The 27,228-nt window shown below is 43.5% G+C and overlaps 1 protein-coding gene across 2 annotated transcripts; it reads right to left on the reverse strand.

Annotated features, from left to right (window-relative positions):
* Window positions 1-3,221: 3,221 nt before the first annotated feature.
* On the reverse strand, window positions 3,222-27,106 carry TRMT9B (tRNA methyltransferase 9B (putative)). 2 transcript variants are annotated; one of them, XM_081875880.1, is made up of 4 exons: window positions 27,009-27,106; window positions 12,125-12,279; window positions 9,478-9,651; window positions 3,222-8,414 (listed from the first exon to the last, which is right to left on the reverse strand). In XM_081875880.1, the coding sequence occupies exons 2-4, from the start codon at window positions 12,276-12,278 to the stop codon at window positions 7,381-7,383; spliced, it is 1,362 nt and encodes a 453-aa protein (XP_081732006.1). In that variant the 5' UTR covers window position 12,279; window positions 27,009-27,106; the 3' UTR covers window positions 3,222-7,380. The 2 variants fall into 2 exon arrangements, with proteins under 2 accessions (XP_081732006.1, XP_081732007.1); XM_081875881.1 differs by lacking the exon at window positions 27,009-27,106 and adding an exon at window positions 26,785-26,922.
* Between the last annotated feature and the right edge of the window lie 122 nt (window positions 27,107-27,228).

Consider the following 27,228-nt stretch of genomic DNA (forward strand, 5'->3'; position numbering starts at 1 on the left):
TTCCTCAGCTGGATAAGTGGAGCACGGAGTCTTGTGCAAAAGGCGTAAGACCTGGTGCAATGGCAGGGCATCAGAAGTCCCCAAAAGGAACTGTGTTCATCACCATGATGTCACAGGCCCCACCCAATAGGTCAAGAATGGGGAACTGGATTAAGCCCATAGGCCAGATCCAGAACTACTACCCCTCCACCACCCACTGGCCACTTTGATAAAGGCCGCCCACCTGCCCACCTGCAAAGCAAGAAGGGGGAATAGCCTCGTGCTAGTGTGAGCTCTTAAGGCTGATGTTCTAATACCTTCTGAATTAAATTTACTGAACTAAATTCTAACTTATCTCTCTTGTATATTTTTGTGCCTGGGAAAAACGGTCTCTTAGAGAAGAGCCGTATTACAAATCCTCCTGAATAGGCTGAGCACCCTCTAGTGGAAAATGATGTCTGTACCTATAACTGCTGCCCATAGTTATAAAACTGCTAAGCTGTTGCACTTATTACTACCCAAGAGAAAGTGTTTCCTATGAGCTGGCTCTGCACACTTGTGGCGATTGGCATCTATAAATGAACTTTCACATATGCTGCTCACACCATAGACGTAACTTTTCAGACCATGCCCCAAACGCAATGCCGTTTCATTATGCACGTGTTCATCTGTGAGTTGTTCAGTGCTGACTGGCAAACTGGTGATAAATCAAGTTATTTACATGTAGGTGTGAACCGCTCTCATATTATTATGAGCAGGGTTTATTTTTGCAAAATTGTGGTCCGGTGACTAAACACTAGAACTATGGGAAGAAACTAAATCAGCAAACAGATGTCTGCAAAAGCTTCACTGACAGACAACCTATTCGGGTCGGCATTCCGGGTCATCCCAGTTTCCAGATGGACAGTTGTTTTTTCATACCAGAGGTGAGGAATCTGTTGCCCTCCAAAGATTATTGGACTCCAACATGCATCATCCCCTTCCAGTGGCCATGCTGGTTCAGGGTTGATGGACATTGGAGTCCAGCCACATCAGAAGAGCCACAGATTCCCCATCCATGGTCTGTACCAGCAAAGAATCCTATTGCATCTTTAATGCATTGTGACTGACAGCATATGTAAGTCATAGTTGCTACCAATGTTTTTAACAAAACACACATAGACTCTGATTCCATGTATGTGTATTTTTATGGTTGCAAAAATTTGGGCATGTCTGGGTGCCACTGAGCATGGGTTTCTTTCCCCCAGGTAAGTGTGTGTGTTTAATGAGGATAAAACAACAGTACCCAGTAATACAGGAAGCCCACAACTTATGCAGGGTTTGTGTTTGAGAGATTGTGCCTAAAGCCAAAATTCTGTATAGTCAAAACACATTGAGTTCAATGGTGGGTGGGATGGCCAAAGTCATTTTCCCCAAAACCCTGCTACCTTTCCACCTTCTTTTTAATTTGTTTACATTTTTGCCTCATGTGTAAAGCTGAATGCGCACAAGTTAAATGCAAATAAGCAGTGGACTTACTTTAATAGCAAACATGATTTTTATAAATAAAATAAAATAAAATCTGATTTATGCTGGAAATGAAAAATGGTATTTCCATCCCTTTGTTGGTGGACCTGTTAGTATACAGAATATTTTTGGAAGACAATATTGAAAGCAGTTAAGGTCATCGTGGAAGATTCTAGACCCCCCAAAATATTCATATTAAAAGGAGCAGTGTCCAAATAAAAAGAGGAAAGGTTTTTCTGAGACAGCAAGAAGAACATGCTAAATATTAGGAGACTTCTCAGATGGCTAAATTAAGAGAATAATACAGGTAACTTGCATCTTATGCTTTATCATAATTATGTGACCGCAACTTTTCCTGGGATCGGTTTTCCTGGGAATGCAGGGAGCAGCAGAACAAGAAGAAATGTGGATAACCCTGAAGTTAATACTGAATTTTAAATTCTTGCAACCCACCCTGGGATCTGCTGGTGAAGAGCAGGTAACAAATACAATAATAAGCAACAACACCATTCAGATATCATCTGTTGGCAACTCCACCTTTTTGTGAGAAAAGCAGTGATTTATTTAAGGGTATCCAATTTGCAACTGCCCTGAGGGCCACACTAGGCTTCAGTACTATTTGCATTTAACAAATTGCATAAGCAGAGTGTGGGTGTGTGGGTGTGAGATGATAGGAGCAGGCATGAGAGGGACGACTTAATCCTTCCCTTCTGAGGTCTTATGGGGAATCTCTCTTCCAAAGGTGCCGTATGCTTGTGAGGCCAGATGCAATGCCAATAACTTTCAAACAGCAGCACTGGCTGATGCTATTTGCATTAAACACACACACAAACAAACATACTGCATTATTTACACCAAGATGCATTTAATGTCCTGCCCAGTTTGATCTTGATGCACTCATATTTTGTACTCAGCTACTTGAAGTAGCCCTGGGGGAGCAGGAAAATGCTCCTCATCACCATTCCAAATTATCCTCCTGCAAACCTTGGGTATTCCTGCATTGCAGGGGGGTTGGACTATGAGGCCCTTGTGGTCCATTCCAACTGTACGATTCTATGATTCTATGTATTTGTATCTTAGTAACTTTACCATAGATGATGTTACGTTGACAAGATCCACATTTCTGCACGAAGGAAGCCTGTCTCAGATGCTGGTGCGAATTCTCCTTTGCCCAACGACAACTAAGAATTTATCAGTGGGTTGGGGGGGGGGGCTATTAAATATATACAGGTCTCTTTTCAACTCTCTTCCATTGCATCAACGCTATTCTTGATGCTAACCTAAAGCTTCTTACAGGCCTCATTCTATATTTTCCCAGGTTAAATAATGAGCTAAAAAGGACAAACAACCAATTTTCAGCTGTCCTGTTTAGCAAATGTACCTTTTCAGTCCAGAAGAGGGCCACCTAACATTAAGTATCCCTTTGACTTGAAAGCTTATGCTGTGCTACACATGCCTCGCAGAACCTCCTGACAGCAGACTAGAGCCACCAATTTTAGCCACCATCACCATCAGATCATTTCCAGCTGCTAAACATCCAGAGCATTTCTACCGGAAGCGCAGGACAACTGCCGAATCACCTCTTAGGTCTGCAATCCAGGTGTGTGCATGGAATAGTCTTGCTTTCAAGCCCAGAGTTCTAGAGGAGTTCGCTGCTGTTTCGAAGCCCTGAAACAAACGTGGACAAACGCTTTTAACAACGACTGAATACAAGTCCCCTGGATCAGCCAACAAAATGATAACTCACCCAGACACACATTTATTTATTTTATTGATAACATAAATAATCTTTATTAACGTACCATGGAATAGTTGAAAACCTGGACATTTAAAGTTCAATTATGTATCATGTTCTAAATGTCAGTGCGGACAATTACAGTACACTATTTGGTATGAATTACAACACTGAATAGCTGCCAGGCTGAGCACAAGGCAAAGAATAAAATGTAATGCATTGACATTTAGCTCCAAGGTTTTATATTATTAATTAAAGTCCACACTTCTGCTGCGTTACAGGTTAATGAATATTAGCTTCTATCAGTGCATTGCTTGACCCTACAGGGTCTAGTTTAATGTCCAACTGGGTTTCGTGCCCAGTAGTGCAAATGCAGTTGCCAAAGTACAGCGAACAAAACCAAGCCCAATTGTTCATTAGCACCGCCTATACCTCACAGCCACAAAAGAACTGCCAACAAGCACATGATAAATAACAAAATGTCAACATATTGCACAAGGAATAATTGCAGCTTTGACAGCCTATTTGTGCTTTCAAGATCATCTCCCTCTGCAGCATGGAGGGAACCAATTTAATTGCATGTTGCAGAAAGCCAATAGCTTTCCTCACGTGTAAATATGTACATCTACAGTTTCATTAAAAGTAATGTAATCTGAGATTCGACATCGGTTATTCTGAAGGTGAGGTTTGTTCCACTCTAACCAAGGATGCTTTTATTGCAAGTGGCTCTTCTGGGTGAGGAAACAAAAGTAGCTTGGGACAATGAAGACAGACCATTGCTGATTTTGATTAATATATTGCCTTTTAAGCTCAATTCAAAAAGCTGATCCCAATCTAAAAAAACCCCAAATATTCCAGGTCCAGCAGATTCAGACATCACTTCCATGACCCACCATGCTCTCTTAAATACAACATATACCAAAATAAATGCCAAAGGGCATGCAGAGAGGATACTGGCACATAAGAGGCAACTTTGGATTAGCATATTGTTCCCCTGGGACAGGGCAGACTATGCCAGATAAATACACACACTGAAGCAATACATTGAGAATAACCAGTATGCCATGCTAGCAATGGGGACAGCATGCCAGGCTCCTGTTATCATGCAGGGTGTGTAGCCAAGGAAGCACACTGAACAAAGGGCATTTCCATCCAATGGCAGGAATCGAGGTGAGCTCCAACTAACATCAGTGGAAGAAGCGACATGACCCTGCTCCTTTTTGGACAGGGGTGCCCAAACTTTTTTCAAAGAGGGCCAGATTTGATGAAGTGAACATGCATGAGGCCCGACCAAAGCTGTTGAGCTTTTTTTTACCATTTTACCCCAAAGTTGAGCTTTTTTTTAGGATTTTACCCCAGGACATATACTGCCACGGGGGCCAAATTAAATCGACCGGCGGACCTGATTACGCCCCCAAGATGGACTTTGTGTCATGTGACAAAGACACATGAGAGCAGAAGCAGCAAAGCGGGCTGGGAAGTGCTGGGACTGCACAATCATTTGGGCCTACTAAAGTTATTCAGGCCTAACTGCTAACCGTTGAGTCGCTCTGACATGTGACTTAGCAGCCATTTTCTCTTTTGTGCTCTCTGTAAGATTTCGTCAGAGTCTGTCTGCCTCACCTGTGAGCAGAGTCAGTATGTAATCTCAGTCAAACTGTTTGGAACCATGTTGTTTATGAAGAAGTTTATTTTAATTCAGTAAAGCTTTTATTCTTTAAAACTCTGCGTTATTAATTTACGCTGCGCGTCACTTTGGACATGCCTGCTTTTGGACATCGGGATGGCATGCGAAGGGATAGGTTGCATATCTCATGACAACTCCTGCATGCCCATTGTGTGACTCTTGAAAAATGAAGTCAGAGCACTATTACTCCAGCAGGGCTCCCAACACACAAAGAACATGAAGTAAAAGACAGCAAAACGCTAGCCATGGTGCTCTGACTTCATTTGCACTCACTTTCTGCAGCATTGCTAAGGATAAAGGTAAAGGAGCCCTGGACGGTTAAGTCCAGTCAGACTTGACTATGGGGTGCGGTGCTCATCTTGCTTCAGGCCAAGGGAGCCAGTGTTTGTCCACAGACAGCTTTCCGGGTCATGTGGCCTGCATGACTAAACCACCTCTGGTGCAACGGGACACTGTGATGGAAACCAGAGCACACAGAAACACCATTTACCTTCCCGCCGGAGTGGTACCTATTTATCTACTTGCACTGGCATGCTTTCAAACTGCTAGGATGGCAGGAGCAGGGACCGAGCAATGGGAGCTCACCCAGTCGCAGGGATTCAAACCACCGACCTTCTGATTAGCAAGCCCAAGAGGCTCAGTGGTTTAGACCATAGCACCACCCGTTCCCTTCGGGACATGCCTTCAGTAGCAGCAGACCTACAGGCATTTGCTAATAGACCTCACTTCTGAGTAGGCAATGCATAGAATCACACTGTAAATTGAAAATGAGACTATATGGCTATTATTCTGTAAGACTCACCCATGGAAGATGCTGCCTGTTAACTGCGGGACTATCTCACAAAAACGCAACAGGGGCTTTCGACAGTTGATGATGTGGGAAGATGTAACATATAAAGGATGTGGCATCAGTTTGATTAGATGGAGGCACTCATCAGAAGGGCATTTCTATTGCAGTAAATCTCCATTTTTTAAAAAAAAAAAGTAGGAATGATATGAAGCAATAGCCCATCAAATTGTCAAGTATCATTCAGCCATTGAAAAGGCAGTTAAATCTCAGCTACCTATTAGAGGAGCCTTGCAGAGATGGAGGTCCTGGAATATTTAACCTAACTGATTTTAAGGATCCCACTCTGGGATATAAAAGCACCGGCAATCAAGTACTTCTTCACATTTATGCAATCAAGTGCTTCTTCACATTTATGCTAGTCATCACTTCATTGCCCAAAAAGTACTATCATAATGTACAGGATGACTGAACAAGCAAAGCAAGAGTTCATGTGAGTTTTAAAAAGGGGAAAACTCAGTCTAGCTGGACTAATGGAAAAAGACTGCAGAGAAAAAACACATCCGGTGGTATTCAACTACATTTTATTCATAGTAAGCCCACTGAAATTTATGGACCTAACTTAGCCATATTCATTTATTTTAATGGCTCTACTCTGAGTAAAACTGAACATTGCCTACTACCTACATCCATCCATGAAATTTAAGGAGTGTTTTGTTGAGCACTACATGGAGAAAAGATAGTCAAATGCTAGTCTACTAAGAAACCAATTCATCAGCCTCCCTTAGGAAAGCAGAAATGTTTTAAGGGTCCATTTAAAGTATGGAAGACAATGTGTTAAGGACTATGCAGTCCAACTGCTAGTCTGTTTAGGGGAAATCAGCCTGGGTCCAAGCAGCAAAACAGGCCTCTTAGGCTGTTTCCTTCATCATTATTTGAGTGAATATGATGAGCACAACCTATAGCCTCAGTTTATATATGCATCACTTCAGGAAACAGTGAAGGACACTCAGAAAGACACTCCTTCTACAGGTCATGTTTGATTTTCTCGGACTCTTTTTACATCTCTTTTATCCCTCTTGTTGTCTTGATTTTTCAGTTCATCCCTGGCTCTCACCTCACGTGTCTCTAAGATCCCACAGGAAACAGCACCTGAAACCCTCGTTTTACAGTGTCCTTTACGCTACAGTGAAAAAGTATCCTATGTATGTACAGTCTATTTGGATAGCAACATTAAAAAAAGAAAAAGAAAACAGAAAAGCAACATAAAAAGCAAAGGCCTTCAGATACGAGGTGTGTGCTCCTCTAAGCAAAAGTCCAGCAAGTAAAATGCATGCAACCTATTTCAGTGCCAATATCCTAAGGGTTGATCTTTTCATCGGGTGAACATTCATTCATTCATTTATTTTTGGGTAACTAAAAAAAATGCCTCGTTCATCTTACAAAAGGCTTTATTTATAAAATGTTCTTAAAAACGCAAAACAGATTTCCTAAAAGCAATATAAAACTATGATGGGTGTTTGCAGAAAGCCTGCATTTCGGCAAAATGTCAAGTACCCTTTTTCACAATGACATCCTTATCCGCACATTTGTTCCCACACACACAGAATGGGAGATCAGATGGGGCGGGGGGGGAGTCTCTAAAATTCCACAGGAAGCAATTTCTGAAGCCCTTGATTTCCAGAACTACGCATGCTGTTGTTCACCTGCTTTCTTCACTATAATGCACCAGTTACCATGATCATAGCTTGAACTTATTATGTGAACCTCAGGAACATTATCCTCAAGCAGAGAGCACAGCTCCCCTTCCCGAAAAACATGGTAATAGCGCATGAAGGCTTTTGTATCCTGACCACAAGCAACTCGGTCTCCCACAGCCACAGCCGAATCTACAATAGATTCACTGGAGCTCGCTGATGAAGTCCTTTTAAAGTGTTTGCCCGCAAAAGAATGACTATTGCCTGGCGGGATATAGCCGTTGTTTACGTTTTCCACAGAGCTATCCAGGAATGACATTTCCCCATTTTTGCTTTGGACTAAAGCAGGTGGCTCACCATTGAAATCTCTCAGTGATCTTGAGGCCGCCAGCCATTCCAATCTTTTGCACGCCATATGCTTCATAAACACTTCATCATAACTATTTAGTTGCTGCTCTTTCAGCAATGGTCCTCGACAGCCTAAATCTACACTGCAGTGCCTTGATGGCTGAACAGAGACGGCGTTGTTTGTCCATCCAGCTGTGCTCTTCAAAGGCTGCATCTTCTCATTCTGCTTCCCCAAGGCAGACTCGTCTAGTGATCTGGAGGAAAACCAGGAACGGAAAGATCTCCCAAGAGCACTGTAAACTCGTTTCTCTTCCTCTTCAGAGATCTTCACACAACAGGCTTCAGCTAAGCAGTTGCCAGTCCTCTGGGGATGTTTCTGGTCAAGGGTAACAGGGTAGCTGTAGTTGGAACCCATTAGCTGGTCCGGGGGCACGGTCTGAGATGTTACGGTATGAGCTGCAAGCTCCCTCTTACACGCATCCTTGCTGCGTTCAGAAAGCAACCGGGAGCAGAGCGCTTTGTCCCATGGAACAAACACATCTTGCTTCTCAAAATGCCGATTCTTTTGTTCCATGGCCCACACGTAAATCATCATCTGGCCTCCAGGTACTAGCACCCTGGCCATTTCTTTAATTGCTTTGATTCGTCTTTGTTGTGTGGAGAAATGGTGAATCACTGGGGAGAGAAGCAAAACGATATTTTAACATTCATGGATGTGGGCACTCTGTGCTAAAAATATTAAAATACTGTGCCTTTTACATGTGTGTCAATGCAACTTTACAAGTGAGATTACAATTTTCACACTATTTTTGCCCCTAATGAATAATTTCTATAATGCTGAATTTAAACAAATGTTTTAGATATGATGTTAAAAGCCCAGCATCTTGTACTCTTGACCTGTAGGCTCTATCTCATGCAAGGCTAGAAGGAGCATGGGGAGTGGTCTGAAAAACATCCAACCATCTAGTCTAGGCTCAGGTTCTTGGCTGCTGTGTCACAAGGCTTGATCCTCAGCCTATGTTAATGACACACCAACTAGCCATGTTTATCTGCAACACACCTAGGAACATGATCCCTTTCCCCTGCTAGTATATCAAGCCAAAGCCTCTCTCTTCACTGCTCCCCAAAACAAAATGAATTATTCTGTGCTGTTCAGGTACGAGGAGGGAATTGCACAGATGGCAGCAAAAATAATTTAGTGTTGCAGAAATTTCCAGATTCAATCCATGGCACTTCCAGTTAAAAGGATTAGATCCCCTCTATTGTTTCTACTGATTTTAGAAGAAGTTGCTAGGAGAGTAAGAGAAAACGTAGATATAAAAGGGGTGAAGGTGGAACATCAAAAATATAAAATAAAAGTGTTTGCAGACGATGTGGTTTTAACATTGGAAGACCTGAGGAGTAGTGTAACTAAGTTTCTATGCAAACTCATGCACCCTTCTGTATCCTCCATCCACAGAAGGAAGAGCCATTATCAGAGTTCTGGGACACATTCCAGCCAGGGAAAAACACTTGGGGGGTGAAAAAGGACTGGTAAGGGCTGTGGCCTGGAGAGAGGTCCAAGGGCCAGATAAAAAGGCCTGGGGGCCATATTCACCTCTGGACTTGAGGTTCCCCATCCCTGCTCTATACTATTCTTCATATTCTGGACAAAGTGAGCAAACAGCAGTGCAGAAGCACACATTGTATAGTGAACATATTTTACTCCCCCCCCCCCCAAACATCCAGACTCTCTTACCTCCCACAGAAATGATTGCGTTGAAGCACTGGCCCCGGAAAGGAAGATTAAGGTTATCACAGATCATCACTTCGCAACCGTTGTTTCTTGCAATCTCTACCAAAGAACCGCAGTAATCACATCCAAGATTATACACCTGGCTATTGACACCAAGGTATTTTCCAGTCCCACAACCTTTAAAAAATAAAAACAAACACACTCACACAAACACCAAACAAGGTTACAGAGGGACAAAACAATCTCTATTGTTCAGCTGACATTGGAGCAGAGTAAAACTGTGTGTTCTCAGGTTGAATATGGACCACTGAAACAGACAAATACAGTGGTACCTTGGTTTTCACACGTAATCCATTCCGGAAGACTGTTCGAGTTACAAAACATTTGAAAACCGAAACCTCAATAGCCAACAGCTAGGCCTCAGGATCTTGCATTCAGCGGAAGCTGCGTGGCACGTTTGACTTCCGAGGCGTGTTCGAAAACAGAGGCATTTACTTCCGGGTTTACGGTGTTCAAAAACTGAACTGTTCGACAATGGAGACATTCGGAAACCGAGGTACCACTGTTATCATTTCTTACAAGAATCGCCAGTAAAGTTAGGTTTAGATTGCTAGCATCTTGTTAATGCTAAAGCTGTCTTCTTCAATCCACCTTGCACTTACAACTTTAGGGGGACCCAGCATCTATCCACAGAAGCAGCTGGAGTCAATTCCTTACCTATAGCTCTCTTCATTCTAGTGACATTCTATGTAAACAGCAACCACATTACTACAAGTGTCATTCTGAAGGATACTTCAAAGCTACATGGACAAATAACTGAATTTTAATATGACGTGTATGACATTCTGCCCTAATCCAGCTCTAGTCATGGATTATGACTGGGATGGATAGGATGTAGATGAGCATCCCTATATGCACTCAGAGATGCATCCCAGTCCATCCTATGGATTGGGATACAGATGTGCATTCAGATTAACATTAACAATAATAAGGCTGCATGAAGCCTCCATCACAGATCTCTTGTTGCTGGATTGCAGCATTCTTCCATCAAAATTACTGCTACTCATATGTTAAGCTTTAGGAGTGACTACAAAACATATCTCCTTCTTGTGCGTAGGTTCAAATCCATAGCCAAGAAAAAGTACCACTCTAATGCAAAACCATTCAAAGAAACCTTTTCAAAAAGAGTTTGAAAACTGCTCCAGGCAGTCAGCAGGCGAGTGATGAAGAATAATTCCTGCCAATTTTCAGCTGGAGAGATGCAGGGAAGCAGCAAAAGGGACTAGTTTACTATAAGGAATTCAGATGAAATGCTTCCAATTGCCTTAAGAAACAGCCCTGAGTCTTTCTGACCTGCTAATAGTGTTAACGAAAAAAACTGTCTCCCAATCACTACAGAATGACAATGGAGCATCTTAAATAGTAAGAAAGCAAACGTTCAAAACAGAAGCCTGCATACTTCTTCAAGCATACTGTACTATTCAAAAACGAAGGCTGCAATCCATCACACAGTAGTAGTCATTGTCATAGTAATATGATAATATTTGGCATTTATAGAGCACTATGGGGGATATTCAGTCTGTGTCAAATGTTTTCATAGTTGTTCAGTTTGCTTAGTGCTGGGTAGGGGTGAGGTATTGGGGTGGAAGACAAGACAGCTCAGCTAACAGGGAGGATGGCTGGACAGGTATAAGCTACCCATCATTCTCCGAGCCTGGGATTTCCTGGTTGCTATGTCACCAATCCATCAGTTCTAAAATTGCAGGGGTGTTCCAGGTCAGTAACCAGCAACCATCTTCCATCCAAGATTTAATCCTAGAAAGAGACGGCCAAACACCACCCTGCTCACCTCAAACCCCATCTGAATTTTGCAAGAATCCCCACATGGTTTCGCCCACCCCGCTTCAAAAGCAAAGAAAAAACTTACCATTGCAAGGAGGTAACCAGAAACAGGAGGCAGCCAGGCTACTGGTCAACAGGCCGGCCAGCCCACCCGTTCAGCTGCAGAAATTAACTGATGCTTCTGGGCACACTCACAGAAATTTATCCATTAACATCACCAGAGAGTGGTGTGTGTAAAAGAAATGCTTGCATCGAGCTGTTCCCTTCATCAAAGTGAACACGAAGATATTGTGGACTCTCCTCACCACATCAGAGCTCAGGGCTGGAATTTATGTAACTTGTGGTGGATAAATAAACAAACATATAGTCTCTCCCCCTCCCTCCTTTTTATTGGACTCAAAATTTAATAGATATACAGTGGTACCTCGGGTTAAGTACTTAATTCGTTCCGGAGGTCCGTTCTTAACCTGAAACAGTTCTTAACCTGAAGCACCACTTTAGCTAATGGGGCCTCTCGCTGCTGCCGCGCCGCCAGAGCACAATTTCTGATCTCATCCTGAAGCAAAGTTTTTAACCCGAGGTACTATTTCTGGGTTAGCGGAGTCTGTAACCTGAAGCCTATGTAACCTGAAGCGTATGTAACCCGAGGTACCACTGTATGGCAAATCCAAACTTAGTGGTAATGTGTACATAACAGGATGTAAAATCATCTCCTCCTATCTTCTTAAAGTTATAAGGATTCTTCATGCTGTCTGTCTATCTGTATACACATACATACATGCATACATGCACACAAACATATACGTACCTATATCAGCAATGAGGCTGCCTGGCTTTTGCTCTAGGAGAAACTGTCGGACGCGAGGCCATGCTTTGCCCTGCAGATCATTGAAATAGGCAGCTGTGCTTTCATAGACGTTATGCACATGTTTCTTTTCTAGCTGGGAAGCCTCATGTTCCATCCTTCAAGAAACAAACAGACCAAACATGCACTGAACAACATGTTCCCGAGTTAAATTCCAAGAAAGAACAGCCATGAATAGAGGTCCAATCTCGATATACAGCAGCAGAACAGGCTCTTGCGAGAAATCCCCGTTGAAAAGTTACAAGGGAAGGGACCACAACGCACTCAATGCACCACAACGTCTCCATTTGCTACTATTTTGCTCATTTCCTATGGTGGCATAGTTGTCCCTATGTAAGTCAGGCTTCCACACCACTGCTATAAGATACCTACATTCCAGCCACAAACAGGGGAGTCCCCGCTTAAGTGGGGCTTCCATTCTGGGCTGCTGCACGTGTCATCAGGATGTCCACAAACAGGGATTCCTCTGTTCCACCCTTGCCCCCTTTTGGGTGGGGATTTCCCTGTACAGTCACTTGGACTGTTTGATAAGGAGCTACTTTGAAGACACTGGTGTGGACAACTCTCCTAGTTGCTACTTCCCACTGCCTCTCCTCCCATCCATTTGCAGTACCAAAGTGACCTCTCTGGGACTCCACTCCAGAGTTGTGTAGTGTTTACTCCTTAGCCTTTTCTTCTCCCGAAGATGTCCTGTAAGGCAGCGGGTATGGATGGTTCTTTGGGGTTTACTCCCAAAGCTTTTCTCACAAATGCAAGGCAGCAGAGGTTTAGGGTCAGAGATTTCCTTCTCTTAGATGGGATACTTTCCCAGGTTGACAAACCCTATTTGCCCCTCATTTCCCTTTACACCCCATGCAGAAATGGCCTTCTTGACCATTGGACCCACTACTGGCCTTGTCCACTGAATCCACCAGAGTCTGTCTTTGCATGCAGCGGAAATCCCTAACTAAGCCATGGCTGTTTCTTCTTTTCATCTATTCTCCAAGAATGAGCTGAGCAAACTTAAGTTTATTTCATGGAGCCTGAGGAGTTTAAATACCAAAGAGCCAGGGCTGCAAATACTTAACTGGAGCTTTCTTTCAGTGTTAAAAAAGGTCGAGGCTACAATTGCCGCTTTACCCTAGAAAAGCCAAAAGCATAAAAAAGCCACTACTTTTCTTTGGCCAGAGAAAGCTAAAGCTTGTTTACCCAATCGTCTCCAAGGAATCCAACAATACATAAAGAAACACAGGGGAGGGTGTGGCTTTCGGGAATTATGCAGAAGCACTAAAGCATAAATCATGTCTTAATTTGCAGAGACCTCCACAGACTGAACGCCTGGAACCATATTTTTTTTAAACTCCTGTACTATCTCCACTGCTGCTTTTATAGTCCATTAGTGTTACAGTTTAAACTAGCACAACCATCAGAAATATTTGATTGCTAAGGGTCCCCTAAGCAAGTTTGCAAGACTCTTGGGCTGGGGTATTGTTTAGGAATGAGGGGATTCAGGGGGTGTTATTGATATTATTATTTTTTGTATCTTATTGATAGGTCTTATGATTTATGTGAAAACTGTTCAATTTGGTTGTGCTTTTTGATGCTTTATTTATTGTGTTATGCTTGTTGTTAGGTTTTTTAAATGTAAAGCTGCTTTGAGCATGGTGGTAACTCTGGAAGGGCAGCATACAAATAAAATTAACGGCCTCAGTCCAGTATACCTGAAGGAGTGTCTCCACCTCCATTGTTCTGCCCGGACACTGAGGTCTAGCGCCGAGGGCCTTCTGGCGGTTCCCTCGCTGTGAGAAGCCAAGTTACAGGGAACCAGGCAGAGGGCCTTCTCGGTAGTGGCACCCGCCCTGTGGAACGCCCTCCCACCAGATGTCAAAGAGAAAAATAACTACCGAACTTATAGAAGACATCTGAAGGCAGCCCTGTTTAGGGAAGCTTTTAATGTTTAATAGGTTATTGTATTTTAGTGTTTTGTTGGAAGCCACCCAGAGTGGCTGGGGAAACCCAGCCAGATGGGCGGGGTATAAATAATTTTATTATTATTATTATTATTATTATTATTATTATTATTATTATTATTTTTGCTTAGAAGCAAATCTCACTGATTTCAATGGGACCTATTCCCAAAAAAGTATGTAGGACTGAAGTCTTCTGTCTGGTTCCCTGTATTTTCACTTTTTGCAGTGAGGGAACTGCCAGAAGGCCCTCAGAGTTGAACGATGGGGATGGACAAAACAAAATAAAAAAATTCCTTCCAGTAGCACCTTAAAGACCAACTGAGTTAGTTCTAGGTATGAGCTTTCGTGTGCATGCACACTTCTTCAGATACATGTGTATCTGAAGAAGTGTGCATGCACACGAAAGCTCATACCTAGAACTAACTCAGTTGGTCTTTAAGGTGCTACTGGAAGGAATTTTTTTATTTTGTTTTGACCATGGCAGACCAACACGGCTACCTATCTGTGATGGGGATGGAGACACTCCTGCAGGTATACAGGACCAAGGTAGTTTAGAGCCTTAAAGGTCAACACCAACGCTTTGAATTATGCTTGGAAATGTACTGGTAGCCAATGTAGATCCTTTAGGACTGGTGATATATGGTCCCAGTGGCGGCTCCCAGCCACCAGTCTGGCAGCCGCATTCTGGATTAATTGTAGTTTCCAAGTCTCCTTCAATAGTAGCCCTGCAGTTTTCACATTCAGCGTAATTGTAAACCACTTAAATTTTCCTGTGCCAAGCCTGCTTGATCTCAACAAGTTTGGTAAGAATAAGCCTTCATAAGTGGTTTGTAAATAAAACGTGTTGTTTCCACTGCTTTGGAACCCTTTCCTTTCATCCATGCATGTCTTGAACAAGAATAGAAAGCGCATAACTGCAAACCACTTTACAAAATTGCCAGCTTCTGCCAACAATGCATTATACTATCTTGGCTGAAGGTTAAAGTTTTCAAGCAAAGCCCAAAGTCAACACAAACTTGATCCAAGAGCATACACTGGAATTTCCAGAAGAGGGGCGGCAGATCTCTTTGGGAAGTATGGGAAGCCAGCCTCAGTGGATTCTGATCAACTGCAGACTGCGATGAAGGGCAATTGATGAAAGGCACTGAAGGAGAGTATGACAAAATTATTGGAGAATCTCAGCTATAAATTACAACAAAGTTCCTCAACTACAGATTGCATGACCAAAAGCTACACAGAATTAAAGCAACAGAAGCTTAGAACTCAGTCTTCAGAACTAGGCGGCTTGGACTTCCCTGAAGATCAGATGTGACACATGATATTCATGAACTGGTTCTTCTAAGATACTTTTTTAAAGCAACTGCAGGAGGACCAATTTGGATTTGGACCATAGTGCTGGGAAAGCAAGGTTTAACCCTTCTCCCCTGCTATGGTTGGGACTAGTCAAAACTGAAAATTGGCTACCTCTTGTTTGTCATATATTCCATAAGGTCAAGTGTAGGTAGCAACTTAACATTTTTAATGAATTATGGAGAATGGGGAACCTACGAGCTTCTAGATGTTGAATTCCAGCTCCCACCATCGCTGACCATGCAACTGGGGCTGGTAGTTGTCATTCAGCATATTCTGATTGTATTCTATGAACTGCCCTGAGACCTGCGGGTATAGGGCAGAATAATAATAATAATAATAATAATAATAATAATAGACACCAGGTTGGCACAGTTTGTTCTACACTACCATCCAAGTAGAGTAATTTTGGCTTAGCTCAGCAGCCAGTCAATATTCTTCCTCCCCTCGCCTCTCAGTACATGACAGAAGACTCAAGAAAGGGAGGAAACTGGTTCCTCATATCAGGCAGGGCTCTCTGCAGCAGAAAAAAGCAGGGCAAATTTATGGCACAAGAGGGTGGCAGGGAGTTTGGTTGTCTCTGTCACATTACACTTTGGAGCGGGCAGAACCTTCTAATGTTTCCAAAGCTCAGAACAGTGTAAGAGATCTTCCCCAACAGAGAACTTGGGGCAGGACGGTGTGCTTCTGAGCAGCATCTGACAATGTCAAATGGCATGGGGCGCTTGCCTTCAGCAAACTGGCAAGCAGGGGTGAAAGAAGGCTAACCAACCCCCAGGGCGGGGCAAACCGCCGGCTGCGCACGCGTTGCGCCACTACGTACAATGCATGCGTGGCACTGCTACGTACGACACATGCGTGGCGTCGCTATGTAGGAGGAGATGAGGAGTTTGGATTTGATATCCCGCTTTATCACTACCCTAAGAGTCTCAAAGCGGCTAACATTCTCCTTTCCCTTCCTCCCCCACAACAAACACTCTGTGAGGTGAGTGGGGCTGAGAGACTTCAGAGAAGTGCGACTAGCCCAAGGTCACCCAGCAGCTGCATGTGGAGGAGCGGAGACACAATCCTGGTTCCCCAGATTACGAGTCTACCACTCTTAACCACTACACCACACTGGTGTAGAGTGTAGGGCGCATGTGCAGCGTCAATACGTACAGCGCATGCATGTGAAACCACACATGAGTTGTACGTAGCGGTTTGCCGCTGGCGCCACCCGAGCGCCGTACGGATGGCGGTGGGATCCCTCCGTCACTGCTACAGTCGCAAGCGGAGGATCCCTCTGCCGCCACTGCAGCTGCAAACAGAGGATCCCACCACTGTCTGTACGGTGCTCGGGCAGCGCCAGTGGCAAACCGCTATGTACAGCGCATGTGCAGCGTCGCTGCATACAGTGCATGCATGCAACACAATGCATACGTTGTATGTAGTGGTTTGCCGCCAGCGCCGCCCAAGCACCATATGGACAGTGGTGGGATCCTCAACATGCGGCTGCGGCAGCGTGGTGGCTGCTCAAGCCACCACGCCCAGGGGTTGCAGGGCAAGCACCCCGCAGACATGGCACCTGGGGCACACTGCGCCCGCCCCCGCCTCCCTGCGACGCCACTGCTGGCAAGTGAGTTTGAGAAGGCTTGCTAGTGGCCCTCCCTGAAACTGCTGCTCTACAGGAACCACCTTCTCAGTTGAACCAAAATTTGCTCTGTTGCTTACTTGCAGACCATTTCCCTTGCTGTTCCCCCTATCACTTTAATGTGGCAACAAGGGTAGAGAATTGGAAGTAAGGTTGAAGGGCATTCAAGTGCCCCACGTCTTAAACAAGCCTTCTGGTAGAACTCATCTCAGTTTGAATTTTTAAGCCACTTATTGGAGCTCATCTTATTTTTATACAGTGCCTATTGGTTTCAGGGACAAGAGGATAATGATTAATTATCAGCAGCTCGTTCCTTTCAGACAGAAGTCTTTAGTGGACTGAAATGCTTAAGGACATTGTTCACCCGAGAGCTCTTCCATATCTTCTGATATTCTGTTTCCTTGTTTATTCAAAATTATTCTATGAGTCGGAAAGGGAAAGATGTTTAGCCTCTCTGTGAAATAAAAGCACATTTAGTAGCATGAATACTGTTAATATTTGTGAGGCTTTTCTTTGAGGAAATGAGTCATCAGGCCTCAATGTGTAATTATAGCAGAAATGCATTATTCTTTGTTCGCTGAGAGGCTATAACTACATTTCACCTCTCCCTGCAGAGCTTTTTGGGGGCGGGGATTAAAAAACAAAACTTACCACTAAATCCCTAAAAGTTGGAACTGTAACTTCATGAAATATCAGTTTCCCACAGGAAATCATTCTGCCCATCCCCACCTCCATTAAAGTTTAAATAGCTTAAGTTTCAAAGATGCCTCTTTAAAAATACGTATTTTTAAATTTTTGTTGGCAATTTTTTTGTTGTGAAAGAAAGGTGCATTTTTCTTTTTAAATTAAATAAATATTAAATTTATTATGAATAACATTAACATGTGTGCATTAATAAACCTACTTAGTATCTTAATTAAAGTGATATCCTATATACAATAATTGTGATATGCATAATTTGTATTGTTTATTATTATCTTAAGAAGATTACCTTTCAGTGTAATCAATTCCCATTGTTCCAGGTGCATTTTGTGACAGGAAATTTCATTAGTGCGAGCAGTTTCTGAGCTCTGGCCGCAGTACTGCACCTAAAAATTCACATTAAAACTGCAGTGGAAGAAAAGGAGGACCTTTTTCTGCCTCCCCACTTCCAGCTACTCTCTGAAGACGGGAGAAGAGACTCTCTTAATAATATTAGAGGGGTGGGCAGGAAAAGGATTAGATCATGTGAAAAATGAACACAACATTTTAGCTGCAGCTCATTCATTTTCAGCTTTGTATTCTTGTTCTGGGGAAAAGCATGCCTAGACATTCTGTTGTTGTGCCCATAACCTAGATTTAAGGTGCCTTTTAGCTCCTAGCTTTTATATCTCAGCTTCTAACACTGTTACCTTTGTCTTCATGCAAATCAAGAGCAAAGACTGTATTTCACCCAGTAAAATACATGGTTTTATTGCATCTTAAACGTCATTATTCCAATACAATAATAATTAAAATGATTCCAATTCTCTGACAAGAGGTCAAAGAGAAATAGCATCCAGGACAATTAAGAAAGATGGGAGCTCCAGAGTTTGGGAATGCAGATTAGGCTCTGAAAGAGGGGTGAAGGACGCATATACAAGACAGGATCTCTCCCTCTGCTGCCCACCTGGAACAGCTCACTGCTATCATTGTACCAGAATACCCTACGTGAATAGAGAAGGATATTGGAGATCTGAATTCCAGGAAGCAGTGATTTCAACCCATGATCCTTTTTCTTACCCATCTCTGACACGAGCAGGTGCCCCAGTCCAGGTGACCAGCAGTGTGTTCAGCTTTTGTGGTACAGGAAGGAGCTAAGGCATACAGTGCTACCTCAGGTTACGAACTTAATTTGTTCCAGAAGTCCGTTCTTAACCCAAAGCCACGCATACCCTACATAGGCCTCCCGCGGCCCCGGAAGCAGATTGCGTTCGTATCCCGGGGCAAAGTTCACAACCTGGGACACCTACTTCCAGGTTTGTGGAGTTCATAACCCAAAGCGTTCGTAAGCAGGACTGTTCGTAACCTGAGGTACCACTGTAATTTAAACACCGCTTTGCAGCAGAGACTTGATGCAGTTATTTAAAACTCCATGATGGAGACCAAAAAGAAAACCTTGCTGGCGTCTGCTCATTATCATACCGACTTCTTCAAATACGTGAGTTATAGAGCTTTGGTTATCAGAGTTTAGATAATCACACTCACAGAGGTGTATACTGCACTCCACTTTGTGAATTGGGAATACTTTAATGGTTTTTTCCAAGCAGAGGTCACGCTCAGAGCAGAGAACACTGTTGAGAAGTTAAGGCCAATTGAGGAGGATGATTCATAGCAGTTGCCTTTAGAAGCCAGCTGCTCAGTGTTTATGCTCTTCAAGAGGAAGACTGCAGTTCAAAATGGTCCAAGACTCTCAGGCTACAGGACGATAATCGTTATTCCCCACAAGTCAGTCCTGGGGCCCTAAACCACTCCATTATGATCTATGGTGAGTTTTGCCTTGGCCAGATCTGGATGGATCTCCCACACAACCCAAGGCATTGAAGGAAACTTAACCCAGGGCATAGATGCTAAACTTCATAGAAATGATATGTAGGGATGCAAGTTTAGGATTTAAATATTGCAGAAAGGCCAGTGAAGTAATTTTCAATGCAAAACACCCCAGATGAGTTCTACCCTGTTTTGGACATTAGATAAAGTCCTGTCTCAGATGAAACAGGGTGACTCTGGTTGAGATGTAGGGTGGAAATCATTATGTTTCAGTTTGGTAATAGAAACCATTGAAAAGAGATTGACTGTCCAAGCCCGACCTAGGTTCCACCTTCCCATTATCCATGAGTGCCTCAGCCTAATGGCAAAAACAAACAAATTAATTGAATTAAACTGCGCCCCTTGCCCTTTAAGGGCCTTCACATTTTCTGCCTGAGCAACTTCATGATAGAACCAGCTGCTCTCAACTAACTCCACTTACAGGATTCCAACTATGATACTATCACTTTTTTCATAGATCGGTCTTTTTCCCACTGGCTCAGGTACTCAGGTACTGCTACCCCTGGGAAAAGATCCAGCCTGTTCTGATCACACCTTCTGCTAGCTCACAGAACATCACAACTCTGTCCAGAATTCCCAGAATTCAACCTTTTTTTGGAAGAATTTCTGTGTCTTCAAAGGGTTAAGGAGTGGCAGAAAGCTAAACTGCACAGCTTTACTCATCACTCCGGCTGGATCTAGACACATCAAAGATGTGTTTCAGTTAAATGTGTTGTAAACTCATACAGGGAAATCCAGTTGGGAAAGATGGGACTCCTTTCCACAGCGCCGCCTGGTGTCACAACGTTATATCACATATACAACACATATAAAACGCTTTTTTTTAAGCTGAGTCCTCCGTCTCTATGCTGGGAAAACCTGCAATTCTTTGACTGCTGCCAGTTCAGCTTTAAAGTCACATGATGAGTCTCCTTTTCACTGAAGTGAAAATCCAGTAGGAATTTTATCAACATACAAGTTTAGAATCGTCCTAAAGCCTGCCTGTCTGCTAAGATTCTTAAAATTATGGCATGAACTGCATTTCTTTCTTTTTTAAAAAAATAAATGATGAATTACATAATTGATGGGCTTTATTTAAAGCAGCAATTATAGTTGGTGCTTAAAAAAAAAAAAATTTCATCCTGTTCACAGCAAGATTAAAAGTACTGTGATTATTCTTTGATGTTGCCAGGCTAATTAAAAGTGTACTTGCCGCCACTGACTTTTTAATGCGAATGAATATATTACCTCCTGTGGATGAATCATGTATTGAAGTATCCATCAAAACTTCCAAACCATTCCATTGTTTCCTGATTAGATTTTTATTATCCCATGAACTAAAATGGAATTAAATATTAACAACGCAGCACTGAATTTGGTTCTCTATCAATGAATTATTCAACACACTATTGTGTATCATTATAGATACATGGTAACATTTACCAGGTTTTGGATACAATCTTGGACTGGGTACCGTAAATCTAACTGGAGGACTGGTGGAACTGGGATGGCAGATGCTGTTGAGAGAATTCAACCTCCTCTAGCAGCCCAGGTGGGATGGCTTTACAAGATTCCCTTTACACTGTGCTTGAAATTCCAGGTTGTGGTCGTACCCTTTCCAGCAATTCCAATCACACCAAAAGGCTGGGATTCAATTGCTAACAAAGCGATTATTCCATGATAACAATTTTATTATTTACACCCCGCCCAACTGACTGGGTTTCCCCAGCCGCTCTGGGCAGCTTCCATATATATATATATATAATAATAATAACATCCCTATTAATATGTAGAGATCAGGAGTGGAGCCAAAAGTCTCCCACTCTGTCCCCCTCCCCAGTGCATACATACATTTTTATACTGTTTTACCATCTGTGCAGGGCTTGAGACATATCTTGAGCAGAAAGCAGAATAATGGTGTAAAGTGCTAACCCCGAGACAATCCATCATTTGACTACATCTGCCCTCATGTTCATTTCATAATGACAGTTATCCAAAGCCGTGCAACAGTCAGGCTTGTGAATTATATGAAGTTGGACAGTGATGTCCCTGCCGCAGGGGCCATTGCTAGTAATTAACAATTCTGGTGAAGATTCACCCAGCAACGTAGTGAGCCTGCTAATTCCAACTGATTAGATATTTTGGCATTTTTACCAGAGAAGCGACAGGACATAAAGAGTCCTACGATTTTCTATTCCCCCCCCCCACACACACACACCATTTTTTTTGTCTCCTGCTTAGAACATGAGCAATTATAGGAAAGCATTGATGGTTTATTTTCTTTTTATATATTTTTTGGAGATAGGTTTTTAGCCTGCTTTTGCAAATACTCTCACGCATTGCTTGCCTCTTTTCCATGCCTGTTTTGGAGTCCTGGTTCACACATTCAGAATTGTAATCAGCTGCACGGTTCACATCACTCGAGGCAGAGGCAAAGTAATGATGGCGCAGGAGGAATTTTATCCTCCATACCTTATCAGCCCTAGCAGCAATTCTGAAATTATTCTGCTCACCTCTTCACTTGCGTATCGGTGTTGGCAAGGTGTTTATAGGCCTTCTCTCCTACTGTGGAGCAGAAAGGTCCTCCTTGCCTTTTTGTCTTCAAAATTTCTAGAAGATAACTGGGCAGGAAGGACACAAGAATCCCATAGCCAGAAATGCTGTGATCGTGGAAAACCAAAGCCATAAGTGTCCATTTTGTGTCCATTTTGGCTCCCCTGCCCCTTCCATTAACACAGATCAGAGTGACTGCTTGTAGAGAGATAACACCTCCCATTACTTCATCTGTTTCAGCTCCATCCATTTCTGGTTTTCTCCATCCTAGCCTCCCTCTCTCTCCTGGATCTGCCCCAACCACACAGCTCACCACAATACTGGCTCACCATGTAGCAACCATTTCTCCTCTATATCTCTATCTCTCACAAACAGAGAAGAGGCAGCAGTTCTCAGAAAGATAGTCCAGAGAGCAAGAGTTGTGTGCCCACAGTCGCCTTCGATATTTGCCAGGCGCAATTTGCGCCTGGTTACCAGCCACTTGAGACCGAGTGAAGACACATGGGCCACAGGATGGGATCTGGTGCCTTCACCATCTGGAGGTGCAATGCTTGGATATGGACTGTTTTCAGATACTATCAATACATCCTGTAGAATTCTATCTGTGATATCTTACCTGTACAATCAGAATGAATTTCAGGAACCAAAAAAAAATTGTATTGGAAAAATACAACTTTCGAGGCATCTTGCCCCAAAATGGCAACTAGGGATTCTGTTTTGGCAACTGTAACCCTGGTTTAAGGAGCCATTTGGTGTCTAGCTTATATATCTGAGTTTCTAACACTACCCACAGCATCCAGAGGTCCACATGAAATTGGGCCAGTGGCTCTATGGCACATTTAAAGGGGGAGCAATGCAAAATAGCAAAAATCTAACTATAAAGTAGTCTTAACATGATACAAAATTACATCAAATAATATTAGTACAGTGCAAAGTGTTTGGCAGTCATTGCACACATTGGCCAGGACATTAGCAGAAGCAGCAGGTTTACCTCTGAGCAAATGGATAGAAATCTACCTGCACAGTTTTCCATAGATGGCCACTAGCTTAAAAGTGGGCAGAGACAGGAGAGAAATAAACTACATTTTTATAAAAATGCTGATAATGCAGGCAAGGTCTACATGTATCATGTTCTGCATTAAAGCTGAACATGAAAAATGTCGCCCATTTACTTCTGTCTTTATTTATCAAGGCATTTCTTTATTGCACTTTTGCAAAACATCAAGACAGTGTGCAACAATGTCAAAACATTCAAAAGCAATACAAAGCAATCATTAAAATGGCTGGCTGCTCCAGAGTCATTTTAAACAACTGCATAGGCCTGTTGCCATTTTAAAAAAAAAGTCCTCAAGAGACACCTGAGAGTCAAAAGTGAGGATGCCTTCCAAATCTCTGCTGGAAGAGTGTTCTGCAGTGACACTCAGTTCCTGACTTCTAGATGAGGCCAGTCCAGGCTTTGTGGCACAGAGAGCAACTAACAGTGCTCCTCTGGATGATCTCGGTGATCAGACCAGAACAGAAGGGCTCGGGCGGTACATAAGGTATGCTGGACCCAAGTTGTTCAAGGCTCTGTAGATCAACTCAAGAACCTTGGACATGACACAGCAAGGTATGGGCAGCTAGCGAAGACCTTGTAGCAAAGGTGCTACATGTTACCAGCTGTTTGCCCCCATCAGCAGTCTAACCACCGCATTCTGCACAGGCCCAAGGGCAGCCACTCATAAAGTGTGTTGCAGGAATCTAGTCTCTAGGTAATCAATGCATGGACTCCAGTGGCCAAGTTATCCTCATTCAGGAACAGATGTAGGTGGCATACCAGTTTAAAGCTCACAAAAGACACTCCTAGCCACTGAGGTTACTTGGGCCCCTAATGAGAAAGATGTATACAGAAGTACTCCCAAGCTATGTCCCTGCTCCTTTAGAGGGAGTTCAGTCCCTTCCAGAACAAGCAACTACCCTATCTTCCACACACAGGAACAGCCCACCCACAGAGCTTCCCAGGCATCAAACACAGTTTATTGACCTTTATCTAGTCCACCAATGGTCCAGAGCTTCCACAGACTCTCCTGATTCATGGAGAAATAGAGCTGTGCATCATCAGCAAACTGATGCCACTGTGCTCCCAAACTCCTAATAACCACTTATTTGATAAATACTTCCATTACGTTTATGAGATCAGGTCTTCATAAGATTAGATTGGTCTTCATTAGATTGGTCGCAACTAGGGCCAGGGCCTTTTCAGTACTGGGCCCAACTTGGTGGAATGCTCTGTCACAAAAGACTAGGGCCCTGCGGGACTTGACATCTTTGACATCTTTGGTTTATTGAAAACAACCACAACACTAAAAAGTCTACCATTAAGCCAAACAAAGAGCCAAGTTCACTTCCCCAAAGTCCTTCCTAAATAGAAATGTCACCAGAGAACCTGGGCTGTGTACACACCATACATTTAAAGCACATTTGCACATGACTTCCCCCAAATAATTCTGGGAAGTGTAGTTTGTTAAGAGTGCTGGGAATTGCTGTTCTTTAAGGGGTGTCCTGATAATTCTCAGAAGTATCAACAATCTACAGTTCCCAAGATTCTTTGGGGAGAGTAATGCGCTTTAAATGTATGTTGTGTATGTAGACCTGGTTGGCAAGATTCTCTGAAATTGAAAGGGCCCTACTCCTCAGAACTGAACTTTTTACATCCTTGGAACTGTAGTTTTTATATCCACAGGACCAGATGTTCAGAGCATGGCAAAAATACCAATTACAACTATAGTATGAGAACCATATAAATGAATGTATCTGTTTTAAGTCGGCAAAGGAAGAGAAAGCACCAGAAAGATTTTTTTAAAACAACCATAATGTATTATTTTTAAGCACTGAATTTAAAGAATTTGCTGAGGGAGAGAAATCTGAGTTAGGGAATTCCATCCCGCTCAACAATGAAAGCAAGGGACCTTATATAGAGTATTTTAATAATATATTATAACAAGATGCAACAAATGTTTTCCTAATTCTAGAAGCCACTATGCTCAGTCATCTAGTTATGCACAGTTTCATTATAGAATAACTATGTATTGTTTTAACTATCTACTGTCTCAGATTTATTGGTTTGCCTTTAACAAATTTCCTTTCACTGCTCAACGATTCCCCACCACACCCAATCAGCTTAACAAATATTTCTCCCCAAACAGGATGGTTTAAACAGAAGTGCTGTGAATCAGCCTTAAAAGAAAGAAAGGAGATGGAAATACAGTATATAGCTGCTGATAAACTGGATGAGCCAGGCACAAGTTAAGACGGGAGCATATGGCTACCATGTTCTATGGAAGGGAAATGTATTTGGTGCACAGATATGCAAACACAAAAGTGCAGGCTAGCAACAGAAGGGGAAGCCAGCAAGCCATCACCTGGCCACCTGCTACTCCTGGCACAAACACACCCACATGCACGCAAGATCACTATCACATTTCTGTCTGGAAATAAAATCCCACCACTAGACTGGGTGAAATTATTGCACCTGGCTTCTCCAGCTGGACTAGATTTGCATTCCCTTGGCACCTCTCAGGATGACACTGCTGATAATTTTCATACATGAATATCACTTATGGGGAGCGGGGCGGGGGGAACGACACATTCACCATCGCATGCAGCAAACCTGTGCCCATTCTGGCAGCTGTAAACATGTCAATACTGGCACGTGCATTCATTACACAAGAAGGCATGAGTGTAACCAGGATTTTTGTTGCGGGCAGGCAGGCCTTTTGTTGGGGAGAGCAGAACATCAGTTTGCTATGTATTTTTATTTTTATTGATTGATTTGGGGGGGTGCCAGCTGCCCCTCTCTGCCCCCCCCCCCGGGCTAAGCCCATGCAGGAAGCTTCACATCTTTTCCAATTCATATGTAATATCCATGCTGGGAAATCGGCAGACTTCAGGAACAACAAAGAGGTCAAAAGAATGAGACAAAAACTGAAGGTAACCGAGTGAAGTTCTCCAAGTCAGCTGAGAAGGCTGAGGCAAGATCAGAACAGGGTGGTTGCTTTTTTTAAAATAATAATTTAAAAAATAGTCTCCAGCCATGAGGATGCTAGAGAGCTTTAAGAACAAAACAAGCGAGCCACTAGGCAAGAGTTACACCCCCACCCACTTCACTTCAAAGATCTGGTCTATTTTAAGGTTTATTTATTTATTTGTTCGTTGCAAAATGCAAAACAGCTACAAAGATCAAAGGAGGGAGGTTGGGCCACTGCTGCCGCCCGCATGAAGACCTTCCAGCCCCAAACAGCGGAGAGGCGTCCAAGCAAGAGAAAAGGGAAGAAGTTGCGCCGAGTGGGATGGCATCTTAAATCAGCATCTCTGTTGAATTGCTGGACAGGGGAATAAAAGGGAGTTTAATGGACGGGTTTGAACATGCACCAACGACGGGGATCGTCCTGCTCGTGCGGTGTGCATAGGCAAGCACAGTCAGATTTATTCTTAAGCCAAACCGACAATGTCTCCCACCCCCACCCCCTTTCCCCAGCCCGATCCTAAACATGTCGGGAAAGTAAATCTTGCTGCGTGCAGCGGGACTCCCCTACCCGAGTCCGCTTGGAACGGTCACCCCAACTCTTCGAAGCGGGAGAGTCGGGAGGGCGCATCGCCAAATGGGGGGCGCGGGATTATACAACGCTTCGGTCGCTCTACCGTATGCATCCTAAGAGAGCCGCGAGAGGCATTGCTGAGAAGCCGCGGTCTGCCTGCCTGCCTTGCCTGGCAAGCGTCCCGAAGAGCCGCCTCGTTTCCCGCCCTCGCCCCCGTTTACCTGCACCCGCCGGTAGGAGGCAGGGTGGGCGAGAGCCGCCTCAGACGCCGCCTCTATCCGCCGCGAGCAGCAGCAGCAGCACCGCCACCAGCCGCCGCCGCTGCCTCTGCATCCTGCCCGGGGAGAAGGAGGAGGAGGCGGCGCTTAACTCGGGCGACGTCGGGGGCTGCGAGGCTCCCCTCGGCTGCCGGGCTCATTCCTCCTCTCTCTGCCCCGGCTC

Source organism: Podarcis erhardii (assembly GCF_964252035.2).
Source record: "Podarcis erhardii genome assembly, chromosome: 9".
Lineage (NCBI taxonomy): Eukaryota > Metazoa > Chordata > Lepidosauria > Squamata > Lacertidae > Podarcis > Podarcis erhardii.

What these genes read in the sequence shown, in the direction of transcription:
- TRMT9B (XM_081875880.1), bottom strand. Translation starts at nt 12,278, where the DNA reads ATGGAACATGAGGCTTCCCAGCTAGAAAAGAAACATGTGCATAACGTC. An exon ending in CAGCCTCATTGCTGATATAG is followed by an intron (nt 9,652 to 12,124) that starts GTACGTATATGT and finishes TATTTTTTAAAG; the next exon opens with GTTGTGGGACTGGAAAATAC. An exon ending in CGCAATCATTTCTGTGGGAG is followed by an intron (nt 8,415 to 9,477) that starts GTAAGAGAGTCT and finishes TTCTCTCCCCAG; the next exon opens with TGATTCACCATTTCTCCACA.